We start from the raw sequence: 17,663 nt of genomic DNA, 5'->3' as shown, positions 1-17,663 counted from the left end.
CCCCCTCCAGGGTGTCTCGGCCCAGCTGTGGGGTGTAGGGGGCCCCCCCACCCCGGCTGGGGGTGCCAGAGAGGGGCCCCTATGGGCTGACGCTCTTTGGTTGGTGCCCGTGGGGGCCAGGGGGTCCCCCCTCTGCACCCACGCGCTGCGGTGGGGGGAGTTATGGCTTTGGGGGGCACCCACGCGCCCCCCGTGCGGGTGCTGGGGGGGTCCATGCACACCTGTGGGGCGCACACCTGTGCCGTGCGTGTGGAGGGGGGCCGGGGGTGCACCTGCATGCGGGGACACACGTGTGCAGACGTGTGCGTGCAGGGACACGTATGGGCACGGGGGGGCACACGCCTGGGGGGCGCCTGCGGCCGCCTCCACACAGGGATGTGCCTGAAGCGTGTAAATGTATGTATATATATAAATACAAATATATATATATACACTGTGCACACGGACACGTGTGCTCGTGGCAGGGGGGTGGGGGGCTCCTGCCCACGCGTGACCCCCGCGTGCCCCTCTGGACCTGGTGGCGCCTGTACAGGCACCGCACACGCGTCTCCTTACGCACGCGTGGCCCCGCTGGCGTGATGTGGGGTGTCATTCCCCCCCCCCCCCGCCATCCAGGGGGGTTATTTCTTTTTTGGGAAGAAGCTGAAGCGTTTCTCCTTGTCCTTGCGGGGCAGGGGGGCTTCAGGGGGGGCCGGGGGTATGGGCAGGGGGAGGCTCTGCACCTTCCCGCGGCTGCCCCGACACTCAGTGATGGCCGCGCTCAGCCCCTGCAGCCAGGCCTGCAGCTCCTCCTGTGGGCACGGGGGGCGTTAGGGGGGGCTTCCCTGGCCCCCCAACAGAGTCTCAGCCAAACCAAGGGCCCCCGGGTGATGCCAGTTGCTTCAAGTCTTCCGCAGGCACCCATGTCCCCTCAGGCACTGCCAGCCCCTCACTGTGTCCTCACGGCACCCCTGGCCATCCCCTGCCCCTCTGAGCAAGGCTGGCCACTGCTGACTACATCTCCCAGCCATCCCTGTGTACCCCAGTCACTGCTGGCCACCACCATGTCCCCATGACAAATACAGCCACCCCATATACCCCTGGGCACCACTGGTGTCCCCCTGGGAACAACTAGCCATCCTGTGTCCCTCTGGGCCTCTCTGACCACCCATGTGCCCTTGGGCACTGCTAACCACCACCACATCCCCCAGCCACCCCGTGCCCCCTGGGTTCCACTAGCCACCCCGTGTCCCCCCGGGCCACCCCTCACCTCATCTTTGCCATGGAAAAGCCACTCGCTGCCATTGCTGAGCCTAGGGACAGAGCACAAACACCAGTGCCACGCACGCCCACTGTGCCACCCCGCAAGGCGCCGCACCCTCACCTGAGCTTGAAGACGTGTTTCTTCTTCTTGTAGCCCGCGGGCACCTCGCAGCGGGCATCCCACAGCCCCAGGGGCTCCTCGCCCTGGCACGGCAGCCCCAGTGCGCGGCTCTTGGCGTCCTTGAAGAAGGCGAGCTGGCCACCCCGCAGGACGCAGTACCGCGTGCTCCATGACCTGCACCAGCACCGTGTCACCCTGGGGACACCGCCCCGCCGGGGACACCGCGCTCGCCGCCGCCGCTGCCGTGCCTACCGGTTGGACGCGCGCTTGGTGGCCGCCTCCAGGTCGTGCTTGCGGCCGAGGTAGCCCTCCAGCTGGACGCTGCTGACACGGGCGGGCAGCGTGGCCGGCTCCTCCGGCTCCTCCCGCGGTGGCCGTGGGGTCGGTGACACCGGCTCCTCGTCACCTGTCCTCGGTGACAGCTGTTGCGAGGCAACAGCACGGTTACGCCGCAGTGTCACCCACCCACTGCCACTGATGACCCGCGGCAAGGTGTTGTGCCCTCCCAGGTTACTGTCACCAGTGGGTTATAGACCTCAGTCTGGTGGCCTGGGGGTAGGTCACCCCCAGGTCTCCGTACCAGTGACATCACCAGCCCCGAAATGTGGGAACTGGTGTCTACTGGGAGGGCCCCAGTGAGTGGCTGGATGCCAATGACCCCACCAGTTCTGATAGGTGAGAACTCGTGACTGCTGGGAGGATGGCTCAGCATCCCCTTCCCAGATGTGATCCCCCACTGAGTGTCTGGGATCCTGCAGTGAGTCCAGCCCTGGGACCCTCCATGCAGTGCCAGTGACCCCACCAGATGCAGTGTGTGGGAACTGATGGCTATTGCGAGTTCCCAGTGAGCATCTGGGACATCGTCCAGCCCTGGCACTCAATGTGGTGTCAGTGTGTGTGTGTGTGTGTCCACGTGTCCAGCTCCAGTCTGCAGGAACTGGTGGCTACTGGGAGGACCCCAGTGAGCAGCTAGGACATGGTTCAGCCCTAGGATCCCCAGATCTCAGTGCCAGTGACCCCACCAGCTCCAGTATGTGGGAACTGGTGGGTACTGGGAAGACCCCAGCAATCAGCTGGGACCCTCAGCACAGTGCCAGTGAAGCCACCAGCTCCAGTACACAAAAACTGGTGGCTACTGGGAGGACACTAGTGAGAGGCTGGGACATGGGCCAGCCCTGGCAGCACCTAGTCTTGGTACCAGTGTCTCCTCAGATTTGGGGTGATGAGGTTGAACCAAGCTAGATGAGCAGTCCTGGGAGCCACCTCAGTGTTGTCACTAGCCATGGGGACATGGGGACAGTGAGAAGTCTGGTTGGGGACCGTGGCATCAGTGCCATCATCTCAAGGCATCAGTGGTGCCTGACAAAGGGGATGCCTATCCAGCTGGGTGCCACAGGAGGGGCTTGGTCAGGCCCCCTGTCCCCAAGGAACCAGGAGATGCCCATGTCCCCAGGCAGGCAGTGATCTTGTCCCCAGATGTGTAGTCAGGGTCCTTGTCCCCCAAGCAGGTGAATGTGATCTTGTTCCCGGGGCAGCAGGAGATGTCCCAGGTAGAGGGGGCTTCTGTCCCCAAGCAGGGAAAAGTGTCTGTGTTCCTGAGCAGGCAAAAACCACCCTGTCCCCAAGGAGCCAGAAGATTCCCATTGTCCCCCAGAATGCAGAGCAAGACCCTGTCCCCCAGGAGATGCCCATTTCCCCGAACCAGCAGAAATGTTCTTGTTCCCAAGCAGGTTCTCCAGGATCCTGTCCCCACAGGGGAAAGTGATCGGGTCCCCAGGGATCCAGAAGATGGCCATGTTCCCGAGCAGGCTGGCAGTAAGCAGAGAGCACTCCTGTCCCCAAGCAGTTGAAAGTGGCCATGTCCCCAAGCAGGCAGAGAGGATCCTGTTCCTGAGCAGCCAGAAGATGTGCATGTCCCTGTGCTGGCAGAAATGATCTTGCCCCAAGGAGCCAGGAGATGCCCATGTCCCCAAGCAGGCAGAAGAGGCAGAAGGGGTTCCTGTCCTCAAGGAGCAAGAGGATGCCCATGTCCCTGAGTAGGCTGGCAGTAAGCAGAGAGGGCTACTGTCCCCAGGCTGATGAAAATGGCCATGTCCCCAAGCAGGCAGAGGAGTACACTCTCCCTGAGCAGCCAGAAGATCCCCACATCCCTGATCAGGCACAAATGAACTTGTTCCCATGTAGGCACTCACGGATCCTGTCCCTGGGAAGGGGGGAGTGACCTGGTCCCTAAGGAGCCAGGAGATGCCCATGTTTCTAGGCAGGCAGAAGAAGCAGAAGGAGAGATTCCTGTCCCCAAGCAGGCAGAGCCACAGAGAGCCATCGTGGTGTCCCTGCACAGGCAGACCACGTGGGAGGAGCAGAGAGCTGGCAGCGAGCACAGGGGCTGGCACACGGTGACAATGCCCTGTGGGTGACGATGCCTGCCTCGCAGGGTGACAATGCTGCAGGATGTAATGATGCCCCACAGGGTGCTGATGCCGTGTAGAGTGACAACGTCCCACAGGGTGACAATGCTCCATACAGTGACTGTGTCTCTTGAGGTGATGATGCTCCACAGGGTGATAATGACCCACAGGGTGAAAATTCCCTGCAAGGTGCTGATGTCCTGCACGGTTCCAGTGATGTCCCGCAGGGTGCTGATGTCCCATACAGCAATGATGTCCCTTGGGGTGACATGGTGGCCCCAGGGCAGACACTCCAACTCTAGCTGCTGCACGGATCCCAGACACACACATACACCATGGGTGCCACTCCCAATGTCACTCCCTTGGGGCAAAGGGGACCTGAAGTACCCCTCTGCCCACCCGGCCTTTTTGGGGTCATTCAACATTTATTCAACACAAGGCAAGGACAAGGTGAGGGTTGGGAATGCAGGGATCTGTCAACACAGTGAGGTCATGGTCACAGGGGGTGCTAGGAGCTGTGGGACATGCAGGGACACGTTTTTGCATGCAGGGACACATTTTGCATGCAGGGACAACGTTTTGCATGCAGGAACAACGTTTCGCATGCAGGGACACCTTTTTGGTCGTCGGGGAAGGTAAAAGCTAAACTCAAGAACTGACCGGCTCTGGTCCATCTGTAGTGGGCAGAGAAGTGTCCTGTGTGCTCACATCCTTCTTCTCCTCCTCTTCCTCCTCCTCTGACCTGCACAGGGAGACAGCTGGTCAGCATCCCCATCCTAGACATGATCCCATAGGGGTGGGGATGGCTGCTGCTCCCTGTCCCCCTCGAGGGATGAAAGCCCTGTCAGGCTTGACCTTCAGCTCTCCTCTTCATCAGCATCAATTTATTGCTTGGAAAAGGCAAATTGCTAAAAAGCCCCTTAATGCTACAAACCATCCTTAATGGTTTGAGAAGAGGGATGTGGAAACAGTGTCCCTGGTCACATGGAATGATGATGGCATCCCTTACCCAGCCTCCAGCTCCCCATCCAGATCCAGGCAGTAGTCGGGAGCTTCGGAGCGCGTCGTCCCGTCCCGCACCAGCCCCTCACGCAGAGACCGCCCGCCAAGGAGCTCCAGCTGCCAGGCAAGGAGTGAAGGTGTAAGGGATGGGGGGGAGATTGTGGCAGGGCAGGCAGAGGCCTCATCCTGAGCCTTTCTCACCGTTGTCAGCTTCCTGAGGGCAGCAATGCGCTCCTCCCAGGTGGCGGAGGACTTCTCAAAAGCCTCATGTCGCTTCAGCAGCTTCTCCACCGCATCCACCGTCTGCCCGTAGTCGCTGCTGGCCAGGTAGGGCTCCTGAGCCATGAGCCACGACTCGGCCACCGAGGCGTCGCGGGAGAACTGGCACACCTCCAGCACTGTGGGAGGGATGGGCAGCGCTCAGCCCCTGGACCACCGACCCTGCCACCCCCGGCACTGCCACACTCCTCCTCGGCACCCCCAGCGCACTCACGCAGCCGCAGCCTCTCCCAACGCTGCTCCCACGTCTCCATCATGGCTTTCCTCTTGTCCACCAGCTCCACCAGCTTCGCCTTGATCTGTGAGGGGATGCTGTTAGGGAGTGGCCCAGATGGCATCATCCCCACCACCGCCCATCCCTGATTCCCTTACCTCTGGAGAGTCCTGGTGCTTGCGCTGCAGCAGCTTCTTGCCCAGCTCGATGCAGTCGGTGAAGTTCTTGCCTCGAGCATCCACCTCAGCCTTAATTCCCTGGTGGTATTTCATCAGCAGCTCCACCGAGGAGACATCCCTGAGGACACAGAGGTGCCAGGGTCAGTGGTGCCATCGGTTCCATGCCCCATCCCGGGTGGCCGCTGGGTCCATCCATACCTGGGTTTCTCCTGTGTCTCAATCTGCCGGACAGTGCTCTCCATCCAGGAGAGCAGATCCCGTGCCATGCTGAAGAAGCGGTGTTTGTCAGCTGTGTCCGTCAGCCGTGCCCGGCGCCCGCTGCACGCTTCCAGCAGCTCCTGCAGCACTCGGGACACCTCCTGCTCCTTCTCCTGGATTCCAGCCGCCTTCTCCCCAGCATAGGCAGTCTGCAGGCGCGCTGCTGTCTCCCGAAACTGCTGCACCTGCACAAACCACAGAACGGCTTGGGTTGGAAGGGACCTCAAAGACCATTGAGCCCAGCCTCCTGCTATGGATAGGGACACCTTCCACCAGACCACAGAGAATGCTGAGTGCTCCATCCATGCCAGGTTGGAGCCTCACCTGTGCCTCCAGCAGCTGGAGGTCCCTCTCAAAGGCGTTGTGCATGCGGTGGAAAGCCTCCACCGTGCCGGCATCCTCGCCCAGATCCTGGGGCAGTTCCTGGCGCCGGGTGGCGATGAGGGCCAGCAGCTCAGCACCATCGTAGAAGTATTTGTGGAGGTCATGGGAGGCAGCGAGGAGCTGCATGCGGGTATCAATCAGCTCCAGAAGGTCAGCCCAGCTCTCGTTCAGCCCGTCCTTCCACTCAGCTATGGTGGCTGCCTCGATGTGCCCCGCATCAATGAGGTCCTCAATGGTCAGGTTCACCCGGTCCACGCGCTCCTGCCCCACGCTCCCTGTCTCCCGCGCGAACTCACGAAACTTCTCTCGCAGGAGCTGCATGGAGGGAAAAGAAGAGTCAAGTCACCCCCCTCAAGCCACCCGCCAGTACTTACTGCCACATCCACGGCATCATTCTCACCATGACATGGTCCAAGTCCTGCCCCATCTCCGGGGAGGAAGCAACCACATCGCGCTCAGCAATCCACTGCTCCAGCTCTTCCACCTCCCGCTTCAGCTGGAAGAGGTTGGACATGTTCTCCAGGCGCCGGCGGCGCTCCTCGGCCGCCTCCTTCAGCCCCGCGTAGTGCTTGTCCACCTGGCCCTGCAGCCGGATGATCTGCTCCCTGCGCGGCCCCAGCACACAGACACCCAGTTCTCATCCTCGAAAAGATGTCCCCGACCCACCCGTGTTGACATCCGGGGGGGTTGGGGGTGAAGGACCCACTCTGTGCTCCCCATATCCCTCTCCGACCACCTCCCTGCCCAACTGGAGCAGCTGACACTGCCAGAGCTCCAGCTAAACCCCCCACCCACACGGTTCTGAGGGCAGAGGGTTGCCATGAAGGACAGGGGACACGTGGCGTAGCACCTACCCCTCGGGGTGGCCGGCAGAGAGCAGCTGCTGCGCCCTCCCTGCCAGCTCCTTGATGGTTTGTCCGTAGTCCTCGATGGAGCGCAGCTGCCGGACATGTCTCTTCAGCATCATCAAGCAGCTCTCCTCATCCTATGGCATGGAAAACATCGGTGCCATCAGCACCTGGCATGGCTGGGGGACAGGGACTAGGGTACAGACTTAGTGCCTGCCCTACGGGAATGTCCTGGCTCCGTCTGGTGCCACAGGGAGCAATGGTGAGCTCAGAGGGGCATGGCATGGAATGGGATGGATGCTGTGTGATGGCATGGGAATGACACATAAGAGCAGGGCACACCACAGTGTGTCACATGTGGACAATGTTCAGCAGAACAGTGTGGCACCGCCTGGGTCAACACTGGACATCCCAGCAAGGCACGGCCCAGTGCACCACGGACCCCCAAACATGGAGCACCACACGGAATCACTCCTCACCTTTGGTTTCTCTTCGGGTCCCATGAAGAGTTCCTGCTCGCTGACCCAGGCCTCGGCCTCGTCAGCATCTAGGTAGTACTGCTGGGCCTCTTCAGCCTCCCGCAGGCGCCGGTGCCGGGCGGCCGCCTCCTCCTGCAGCGTCTCCCACAGCGCCCGCAGCTCCTGTGCCTGTGCCGCCAGCTCTGGACCCGGCTCCTCGCCGCTCCCCGCTGCCTCTCCCCGGCTCAGCACCTCGCCCAGGCGGGGGGCATGGCCCGCCAGCTCCTTCTGCAGTGTCTGCCGGCAGGAGGGAAGTCATAGTGAGAGTCACCCATGGGATGGATCCCAAGGGACCACCCGGAATGGTGGCTGCAGTACCCAGGCTCACCTCATTCCTCTTGGTCAGGCGCTGCACGCTCGCGAGGTCGGTGCCGTGATCCGTTGATCTCGCCAGGGAAAGCCGCTCCTGCACCCACAGCTGTGGGAAGGAGCACCCACTCAGCCCCCTGCAGCACCCATGGGTACCCCCAGCCCCCCCAGCCCCTGCCACAGCAAGGACACTCACCGTCTCATCCTCCAGATCCCTCCCCAGCTGGTACATGGCCTTGGCAGTCTCCAACTCCTTCCTCTTCCTCTCCAGTGGCTCCAGCAGCTCAAGGACTCGCTGCCGGAGCATCTGCTCCTGCCTCGTGGTATCTGGCACATCCCCAGTACCAGGGGTGCCTTGCCACCCCAGTTCCTCCAGCTCCTTCATCCATGTTCTCACTTGCTCTTCCAGTCTCTGGTGGGGCAAATCCATGTGAGTTAGGGATCTGAGCCAAGATGGAGAACCCCAGTCCCATTTGGGAACAAACTCCATGGCCTTGGACCTCCCGCCCCTTCCCAAAGGACCCTGTGAGGTGCCAGTACCCACCGTCAACCTCTTCAGCAGCAGGTTGGTGGCAGTGAGGTCCCTGACCTTCTCAGCATGGCGCAGCTCCTCCTGCGCCCGCCCCAGCCAGCTCTCCAGCTCCCCGTAGCTCCGGGCGTACAGCGCCGCGCGCTCGGCCTCGAACAGCTGCCGGCCCTTGTCCTCGGCCGCGCCGCGCAGCTCGGCCCAGCGCCGCCGCAGCTCCTGCAGCCGCTGCGCCACCGTCGCGCCGTACTGCGGCTTGCGCCCGGCCAGCTCCGTCCCCTCCTGCGGCAGCAGCACAGAGAGGGGTGGTCACTGCGGCACGGGGACATCTCACCCATGCAGCAGGCTGGGAGCATTCCAGAGTCATGGAACCTCTCAGCACAACGAGTCCAACCATTCCCCCAGAACTGCCAAGGCCACCAGTAACCCATGTCCCCAGATGCCATGTCTACACAGCTTTTAAATCCCGCCAGGCATGGGGATTCTACCACCACTATGGGCAGAATGTGCCAGGGCTGTACAACCCTTTCCCTGAAGAAACTTTTCCTGATACCCAATCAAAATCTCCCCTGTGAAACTTGAGGTTGTTTCCTTTCATCCTTTCCCTTATTTCCAGGGAGAAGAGGCCAACTCCCAACTGGCTGCACCGTCCCATCAAGGAGTTGTAGAGAGCAAGAAGGTCCCTCCTGAGCCTCCTTTTCTCCAGGCCAAGCCTCCCAGCTCCCTCAGCAATTCCTCATGCTCCAGACTCTTCCCCAACTCCATCCCCCTCTCCGATCACAGTGCTGGCACCCACCGCCTCAATCTTCTCCAGCCAGCTCTGGTTGGGTGCCAGCTCAGCCATGAATGCCTGGTGCTTCTGCCACTTGCTGTGGAGACCACGGGCTTCTCCATAGGAGACATCCTGAGCCATCAGCATCTTCTCATCCACCCAGGCATCAAACTGAAGAGAAGGGGATCAGTGCTCAGCTGGTGGGGATCTCCCAGGGGGATCCCCCAGGGATGCCACCAGCCATGCTGCATTCCTACCTCACGGCAGCTCTGCAGGAAGGTCTGTAGGTCGTGGTTGTCCTGCATCAAACCTGCTGCCTCTTCCACCTTGTCCATGACAGCTCCATGCCTAGCAGGGAACCATGGATGTGCAGCATCAGCCCCGCTGGCCACACACTGCCCACCCATCCACCAGCCCTGTGCCGGACTCACCGCTCTTGGAGAGTTCGGCACTTCTCAGAGATCTTCTCAGCAAAGATGTTCTCCTCAGCCACCAGCTTGGTGCCACCAACCACCACCTCTGGGACCTTCTTGGCATTGCTCTCCACACCAGCACGAAAGTTCTGGAAGCGGTGCAGGGCAGCAGCCGAGCCCTCCAGCGTGGAGGGCAGCTCCAGGTGGGACAGCGTGTACTCCTGAGGGGCACAGCAAGGGATCACTGCATGATCACCCGTTTTTGGGATGCCTGTGAGACCCAAAGGACATCGCTTGAGCACCCACCTGCTTGGTGAGGAGGATCTCCGCCTGCTTGGTGTCACGAAGGAACTCCTGGAAGTTGCGGCACTGGGTGAGAAAGCGCTTCCGAGCCTCTGCCATCTTGCCCAGGGCAGCCCAGCCGTCCTTCACGCCGCCCAGGCGCTGCCGCAGCCCCTCGTATTCGGGGTCCGTCTGTCCCCCCAGCACCCGCTCCCCCGCCTCCACCAAGGCGCCGAAGGCTCCCGCATGCTCCTCAGCATCGCGCCGGGCCGCTTCGTGCCGCTGCAGCATCTCCTCTGCCTCCCCCAGCGACGCCGGCACCTCATCGACGGCCGCCACGGCTTTCTGAGCGCCGAAGAGCCACGCCTGGAAGTCATCCAGGTCCTGCAGGAAACTCCGGAGCTGCCCGGCTTCCCCCAGGGACGCTGCGCGCTCTGCCAGGGCCGTCTGCAGCTCGTCCCAGGCCGAGGTGGCCATGGCCAGCTTCTGGGCCACCTCGGTGGCCGCCTCGGGCCGCTCCTCGGCCAGGCGCTCGGCTTGGGAGCGCAGGGCGGCCAGGCGGTCCTGGGCCACCGCCAGCTCCCGCTCGATGCCGTAGAGCTTGCGCTGGGTGGCCAGGACGCCGGCCAGGTCACGGCCCAGCTCGGCCGTGGCCTCCACTGCTCGGGCTTTGCTCCGCAGCCATTTCTGGGTCTCCTCGGACTCCAGGTTGTAGTTGAGGAGGCGCAGCGCCGAGCCCACCGCCCTCCGGCGCTCCGACACCAGCTCCCGGAACCGGCCCCACCTGCGGGACAGAGGCGGGGGATGGCGGAGAATGCATCGACACCGTGTCACCCACCTGCCCCGCCACCAGCGCCACCACCGCCACCGTACCTCTCGTTGAGCTGGTCCCGGCACTGCCGGACCTGGGGGCTCCGGGGGTGCCCGCTAGCCAGGAGCCCGTCGGCGGCCTGGTTGACCGCGGCGATCTGGGAAGCCACGGTGGCCATGTCTTGCTCCAGCCCGTCCAGCCTGTGGAAACGTGCAGGCTTAGAACGAGCAGCAGCTCAGGACAGGGCACGGCGGCACCGCCACGGCGGGGGCTCCTTCCTACCTGCGCTGCGTCACGTCCAGGTCCTCCAGCGCCTGCGGCACCTCCAGCTCCGCCAACCAGGTCTCCTTGGAGCCCATCCAGAGATGGCAGGCGTCGCTCTCCCCGAAAACAGTGTAGAGGTTCAGGGCATCCTGCAGCTGGCGGCCGCGGCGCTCGGCCAGCGCGGCCGCCTCGGCGTGCAGCTCCCTCAGGGCCGCCAGCCGGCTCTGCGCCTCGGGGCCGGCGCGCAGCTCCGGCGGGAAGCCCTCGGCCTGCTGAGCCAGCCTGTCCAGCTGCTCCCGGGCGGCCGCCAGCTCGTCCAGCAGCTCCTGGTGCTGCCGCAGCAGGACGAGGGTGCGGGATTCATCCTGGCCCAGCTCCTCGGCGGCCGCCCGCCGGCGGGCATCCTGCAGCCCCTCCGCCAACTCCTCCACCTCGGCCTGGAACTGGAAGAAGCCCTCGGACTCCCGCAGGCCGCGCCGTCGGAACGCCGCCAGCTCCTCCAGCTGCGCCCACAGCGCCCGCACGGCCGCCCCCCGCTCCCGCAGCTGCTCGGCCGCCCGGCCCGCGGCCGCCAGCCCCTCGGCCACCGCCAGCGTCTGCTCCAGCCGCCCGCCCCGGCTCCGCAGCTCGGCCTCGAAGGCAGCGTGCCGGCGCTGGAGCAGCAGCACGCCTGGCAGGTCCTTCCCGAAGTCCAGGGAGGAGTAGAGCTGCTCCTGCTCCTTGATCCAGCTCTCTGCCTCGTCTAGCTCCCACAGGCAGGTCCAAAGGGAGCGGGATTGCTCCAGCAAGGCTCTCCTCCGCGCTGCCAGTACCTGCAGCTCTCGCCGGCACATCTCCAGGTGGCTCACGCGGTCCCGGATGACTTTGGGGTCACAGGGACGATAGCCTGGGCAGGGAGCAGGGTGAGTGCTCGTCAGGACAGTGTCCTGCTTTTCCTTGGCCACGCCAGGGATGCAGGGGTGTCCTGGCACACCTACCCTCAGCGTCAGCAAAGCGGAGGGCGGCAGCGCTGATGGCCCGGGTCTTCTCTGCCTGTATAGCCATGTCGGCCTCCAGCAGACGGTGGGTCTGCAGCAGCTCCTCTGCTTCCAGAAGGTGCTTCCCAGATTCAGGAGATGCCAGTTTCACCTGCAGGAGACCCTCAGCTATTACCAACTGACATCCAAAACTCAGCACCAGCACCCCGACATCTCATCTCCCTCCCTGGTGAGCTCCCACCAACACCTGGTGGGACAAAGACACCTCACCCATGGTGACAGTCAATGCCCACAGCTCACCTTGACCTCATCCATCCAGTCGATGCAATGGAGCATCTCCTGGAATAGGTGCTGCAGGGTGAGGTTCATCTCCAGGCGCTGGCGCCGGGCAGCCAGCAGCTCCAGGAGCTGCTCCCAGAGCCGCAGAATGTTGTCCTTCCGCCCGTTGATGCGCTGGATGTCGTGGTAGCCCTCCAGCTCCAGTTCCTTGGCCACTGCCTCGATGGCCTGCACCCTCTCCCTGTAGGCAGCTGTGTCTGTCTCAATGGCCTCGTGCTTCTTCTTGGCCGCTTCCACCGCCGCCAGGTCTTGCCCAAAGTTGTCCTGCCCGGCACAAAGCCCATGGTGAGGCTCTGGTGAGCTCCCCAGGGCAGAGGGTCCCTGGGATGGGTGGTGCCCCTCCTCACCTGGGCCACCAGGCGCTGGTTCTCGCTCAGCCAGGCCTCCCGCATGGCCGCTTTGCGGTCGAAGCGCCGTGCCAGCTGCTCCAGCTTCTCCTGACGGATCAGCTCGTTGCGCAGCGCCAGCTCCCGCTCATGCTCCGCTTTCTCCAGCTGCTCCCAGGCCTGGGGGAAGGCGGCACTGGACAGGTGGCACATCCTCCATATCCACATCCTCCCACCCACCCGTGTCTTGTTCTGCTGGTGACCCCCAGGTGGAGGAGCACAGCCTGCCATGGGATGGATCAGTCCTGTCCCAGTGTGGATTCTGCATGTCCTGGTATGGACCTGAACTGCCTCAAGAGATGGACTTAACCTGCTCTGGGACCCATCCCAGCCTGCCCAAGGACCTGAACTGCTCAGGGATGGACCCAGTGTCCCCAGGAGAGGAGTTCAGTTCCCCCCAGGAGATGGACCTGACTCGACCCCAGGAGACAGCCCCCAGCTACCACAGCAGACGGAGCCCGTACCCGATTGATGTCAGAGACCAGGCGCCCCTCGTGTGGGGTGTAGACACGCTGGTTGTTGGCCCTCATCCGTGACTGGATGGTGAAGAGCAGCACCTCGAGGTTGCCCTTCTCCTGAAACCTGCCCAAGAGAGAGCTCAGTGTTGGGCACCCTTGGGTGCCCCACACTACCGGGTGAGCATGGGGAGCAGGGGGCTCTTACTTGGGGGGCTTCTCCACGGTGCGGTAGGTGCTGAAGGCTTGCAGCTGGTGCTGCACCCCAGCCAGGGAGTTGGCGAAGCTGCGGCTGTTGAGGGAGGCGATGGTCTGCTCAATCCACGTGAGCAGGTCGGACGCCAGCCCCCCATAGCCCTCAATCATCCGCTCCGTCTCCTTGGCGTGCTCGATGACCTGCAGCGGGACCAGGGGTGAGCATGAGGGGCTGGCACCCCAAGAGAACACCCCTGGCCACTTCAATACCATTCCCTACCTTGCCCAGGCGCCGTCCCTCCACCTCCAGCACCTTCATCTTGGAGAAGTAGTGGTAGAAGGCCACCACATAGGTGATGATGGACTTCTCATCGGGGTTCTCCGTGAACACATCTGCCCGGTGCGAGTGAGAGGTGTCACTCCTGACCCAACCTCAACCCACTTCACAGGCCACCACAGCCTCATGAGGTCCCTCCTGTGCCCACCCAGGCCCTCCTTCCATGTATTGGGAACCTCTCTGTGCTCCAGGCTCTGGAGCCTCGGAATGTCACAGGAGAAACTGAGGCAGGAGGACTGGCAGCAATTGCCTCACCTTCGGGATCGAGGAGAGGGGTGATGCCCAGGTGCCGCTCTGCCACGCTGAACGCATGCTCCAGGTTGTGCCGGGCATTGGATTTGGTAAGGTTTTGGAAGTCAACCAGCTCAGGCCTGGGGACAGAGGGCACGAGACAGCGGTGACACACCTGTGGGACATCTCTCGGTGCCATTCCCACCCCAGTGCCTGCTGCTGTGCCACCTACCTGTGCCTGTGGATGAGGGCATTGAAGGCCAGCCCGTCCTTCCAGCTCGAGGTGAAGTTGGTGACATTCACATGGGGGTACCTGCGATGGGGACAGGGTGTCACTGTCACTCTCTGGACACTCACAGACCCTGACACAGTCACGTGAGGATCACACCACCTACCCTGCTGTCTTCATCTGGCACCAGAGCAGCAGTGCATCCCTGGCAGAGCGTGTCTCCCGGCCCTCCTGTGTCTCCACAATGATGTCCTGGATCTGGGGGCCAAAGGACATTCTGGGGTTGGAACAGCAGTTCCATGGAGGATGGCTCCCATCTGGGAATGAGGTGTGGAGCAGAGGGATGCCCCAAACCACCTGTCCTCACCTGGAAGCGGAGGATGATGGTCCAGATGAGGCCAAGAACAAGGCGATGGTTGCCGTCCACGATATCGTGGGAGCCCATGTTCTCCAGGTGCACCCGCTGCTCCTTCAGGAACTGCAGCGCCTTGTCCACATTCTCCAGGCAGTGGATCCGCATCCGGCCCTTGGTGGGCTTGGGCTGGGGCATGACAGTGCTCAGCACGTTCCCTCCCACACCAGGCACCCCAAGCCCTGCCGAGGGACACCCCTACACCCATGCGCCACCCCAACCCTTGGCCAACACCAAAAGAAATGGTGTAGAGTGCCATGGCAGGCCACAGGTCCCAGGGTCTCCAGCTGGATGGGATTCCTACCAGAAGCTCTCCTGACAGCACTTCCAGCAGCTTGATGAGCACCCGTCCGTCCCGGAGGTCCATGTAGAGGTCTGAGATGCGGCAGGTGACACGAGCCAGGTGCGAGTTCACCCACTTGGTGAAGGTTTTCTTCTGCACGGCCTCCCGCTCGTCTGGAGGGACAGCGGGCATGGGGTCACTGACAGTGAGGACAACCCAGGTGGGACCCAGGGGACCTGCCACCCACCTGCCAGGGCTTTGATGCGGGAGCGCTCGAAGAGCCGCGCGGAGCTGTTGTCGTTGTCCAGCTCATCGTCGGACGCGTCCCAGCGGACGTTGATGCGGCTGTACTGCTGCTGCAGCTCCAGCTGCTCGTAGTCATTGGCCGAGGTCATGGTCCCAGTGTGCCCCGGCCCGGTGGCCGTCGGCTACCGGTGAGAGGCCCCTGGGGACAGCAGGACCATGAGCATCAGTGCGGCCACGGTGGCTCACTGGCCCTGCGGCACGTGGGGATTTGCGGCTCAGAGCCTCGGGATAAGCTGCTCAGAGGGATTTAGCCTCGCCCCACCCAGGTGTTGGGGGGGCACCTGGCAGCTGCCCTCTCCAGGACCACCGTGCTGAGCCCTGACAAGCTCTGCTAATGGCTATTTACGGAGTTGAGTCCCCACCCAGGTCCCTCTGCTCAGCTGAAACCCCAGCCCAGGTCCCCAGAGGTGTCTCCCCAATCCTTGGATGCCCCCAGGGAAGGGGCTGCTGCTCACTCCCACCCCGACCCCTGTACCGCACAGGGGCTTCACCAGCACTGGTGGCAGAAAGTGGGTGACAGCTGCCGGCGGGGGGGGCACCCACCCTCGGGGACATTTGAGACACAGATAGGACATGGCTGGTATCTAAAAATGCCTCTGAGCAGCTGTCGGTGGCTGCTGGGGCCCCTGAGGGGTGCGAGGAGATGAGCTGGGGCTCCCTACAGCCAGCAGCATGTCCAGGACCTCTCCTGCAACCCAGAGCTGCCCAGAGCCCTCAGTAGTGGGTGCCAGGGGGAACCCCGTGTGCCCCAAATCCCTGCTGTCCCCGTGAGCTGTGACAACCCATGGGCCCCCAGCTCCCCCTCGGATGCCCCGGGCAGCCCCCATGTCCCCCCTGGCAGGGTTATCGGGGCAGCCCAGGCTGTGCCACACCCCAACTCCGCACCCTAATCGGGGCACCACAGGCAGGGCCTTGGCTTGGACCTGGAGGCACCGGGAGCGTGCAAGGACATGGAGGAGCGTGCAGGAGTGTGGGCAGCACAGCAAGGACACTCGGGAGCACACCAGAGTGTGCAAGTGCGAGGGAGGGCACGGAGAAGGGTGGCAGAGTGTGTACCTGTGAGCCAGGACACGCAGGGACTTGTCACAGCATCCACATGTGAACGAGGGCATACAGAAGTGTGACAGAGTGCGCCTGTGAGCAAGGACACACAGGGACATGCCAGAGCGTGCACAGGTGAACAAGGACAAGTAGAAATGTGCCAGAGTTTGTATGCCAGAGCAAGGACATGCAGGAACACACCAGAGTGTGCATGGGACACACACGACAGGCACTCGCATGGGTGCAGGGCCATGCAGATGTCTACCAGAGCAGGCAGGAGGGCAGCCCCTCATGCCATGACTCTGTGCCTCTGCCAGAGCACCCAGCTCGCCCTGGCAGGAAAGCCTTCTGGGATTTTGGGGACAAATCTGGGGATTTTGTCCCCAAAACTTCAGGGACTGCCAGCAGTTTGGGTGTGCTAAGTTGTGTTTGGTCTCTGCAGGAGAGACCAGTTCTGACGGTGCCCCCGACAACACGGCAGCGGGGCCATGGCTGCAAGCATCCAAGGAGGAGAAAGAGGAGGAGGAGGAGGAAGAGGAGGAGGAGGAGATGACGCCGAAGGGAGCCACATCAGGCCCATGGGAGCATTCCGAGTGCGGGCGCTCACCCACCCTTTAAATCTCCCTCCGCCACACCGGCGCCTTCCGAGCATCCCTCCCTGCCACAGCCACGCCGCCACCTGCGCCCGCCACCCGGGAATTGTCATTCCTGCCGCTCAGCGTGCGGAAAGCTGGGAATGCCAGCATGCCGGCCTCGCCGCCAGCATCCTGCGGCCGTGGCCCGGGCAGCGTCGCCTTCCCCAGCCAGCGGCTCGCCTCGGTGAATCAGCACTTCCCGGTGAGGGGCTGGCACCGTGCCACCACCACGGTCCCCCCGCCGGGCATAGGGAATGTCCCCCCACACCTCAAGGGCGGCCGGGGCAGCGTTTGGCACCTGGCACTTATGGCACCCTCAAACCCATTCCCTGGCTCAACCCTCACAGCCACAGCATGCTGCCAGCAAGCCCATTTCCAGTGCACAGAAGAAACTCATCAGAATCGCCCAAAACACCCCAAAATTTTGCCCCATCACTGCCACCCAGAGCCTGGTGTGTCCCCATTGCTCCACTCCACCAAAACACTTTGATTTGGCATCTCCCCCACTCCACAAGCAGCCCTGCTCCGGTTGGGAAGGGGCAGGATCTGGGGGGCATCCCCCAGCCCCCCAGCAGCCCCCTGCCTGCCGGGCACGGGGCCAGGCCCGGGAGCAGATGGTCCCTCTCGGCACGGCAGCGCGGCACAGCACGGGGCACCCGGGCATGGAAAGGCACGGCACGGCTCCTCCGGCAGCGCTGCCCTGCCCTGGCCAGGGCTCCCCAGCCACACTCCCATCCGCCAGCAGAATTTGGGCTTCCCCAGGGCCACATGCCGGCCGTGCCAGGACTGTCCCATGTCACCCAAGCCGGTGACACGCACACGTGCTGACACTCCACAGACATTTTTGGCTATAAATAGGCCTCCCCTGCGCACGGCGCTAGCTGAGCCCTGCTCCCTTCTTGGGTTCTGCCCCCCCTGCACCCCAAAACCACCATAAAGTGCCCCAAAACCACATGACAGCTATCAAATACCCCGTGGGGGGCCATGCTGGCACCCAGCAGGGTTTT

At 63.0% G+C, this 17,663-nt stretch overlaps 1 protein-coding gene across 1 annotated transcript; it reads right to left on the bottom strand.

Moving 5' to 3' along the window:
• Nucleotides 1-64: 64 nt before the first annotated feature.
• SPTB (spectrin beta, erythrocytic) lies at nucleotides 65-16,082 on the bottom strand. The gene is made up of 36 exons (XM_054276261.1): nucleotides 16,037-16,082; nucleotides 14,922-15,119; nucleotides 14,696-14,847; nucleotides 14,347-14,520; nucleotides 14,146-14,237; nucleotides 13,983-14,063; nucleotides 13,775-13,890; nucleotides 13,463-13,575; nucleotides 13,196-13,383; nucleotides 12,997-13,114; nucleotides 12,494-12,652; nucleotides 12,108-12,410; nucleotides 11,808-11,958; nucleotides 10,849-11,716; nucleotides 10,629-10,766; nucleotides 9,780-10,539; nucleotides 9,492-9,694; nucleotides 9,318-9,408; nucleotides 9,085-9,231; nucleotides 8,307-8,570; nucleotides 7,959-8,174; nucleotides 7,782-7,871; nucleotides 7,415-7,690; nucleotides 6,942-7,072; nucleotides 6,488-6,692; nucleotides 6,028-6,402; nucleotides 5,644-5,888; nucleotides 5,425-5,563; nucleotides 5,267-5,351; nucleotides 4,975-5,171; nucleotides 4,781-4,890; nucleotides 4,432-4,513; nucleotides 1,616-1,785; nucleotides 1,364-1,537; nucleotides 1,250-1,292; nucleotides 65-791 (listed from the first exon to the last, which is right to left on the bottom strand). The coding sequence occupies exons 2-36, from the start codon at nucleotides 15,067-15,069 to the stop codon at nucleotides 621-623; spliced, it is 6,975 nt and encodes a 2,324-aa protein (XP_054132236.1). The 5' UTR covers nucleotides 15,070-15,119; nucleotides 16,037-16,082; the 3' UTR covers nucleotides 65-620.
• Between the last annotated feature and the right edge of the window lie 1,581 nt (nucleotides 16,083-17,663).

This window comes from Melozone crissalis, unplaced genomic scaffold (genome assembly GCF_028551555.1).
Source record: "Melozone crissalis strain CALT ecotype California unplaced genomic scaffold, PUWL_Pcris_2 ptg000018l_1, whole genome shotgun sequence".
NCBI lineage: Eukaryota > Metazoa > Chordata > Aves > Passeriformes > Passerellidae > Melozone > Melozone crissalis.
The sequence above is the reverse complement of the archived record's forward strand: the minus strand, read 5'-3'. Positions and strand labels throughout refer to the sequence as shown.

Coding starts and splice junctions, on each gene's coding strand:
- SPTB (XM_054276261.1), bottom strand. CDS start 15,069: ATGACCTCGGCCAATGACTACGAGCAGCTGGAGCTGCAGCAGCAGTAC. Junction 10,540..10,628: donor CGGGACCAGCTCAACGAGAG/GTACGGTGGCGG, acceptor TCTGTCCCGCAG/GTGGGGCCGGTTCCGGGAGC. Junction 8,175..8,306: donor TGCTGCTGAAGAGGTTGACG/GTGGGTACTGGC, acceptor TTGCCCCACCAG/AGACTGGAAGAGCAAGTGAG.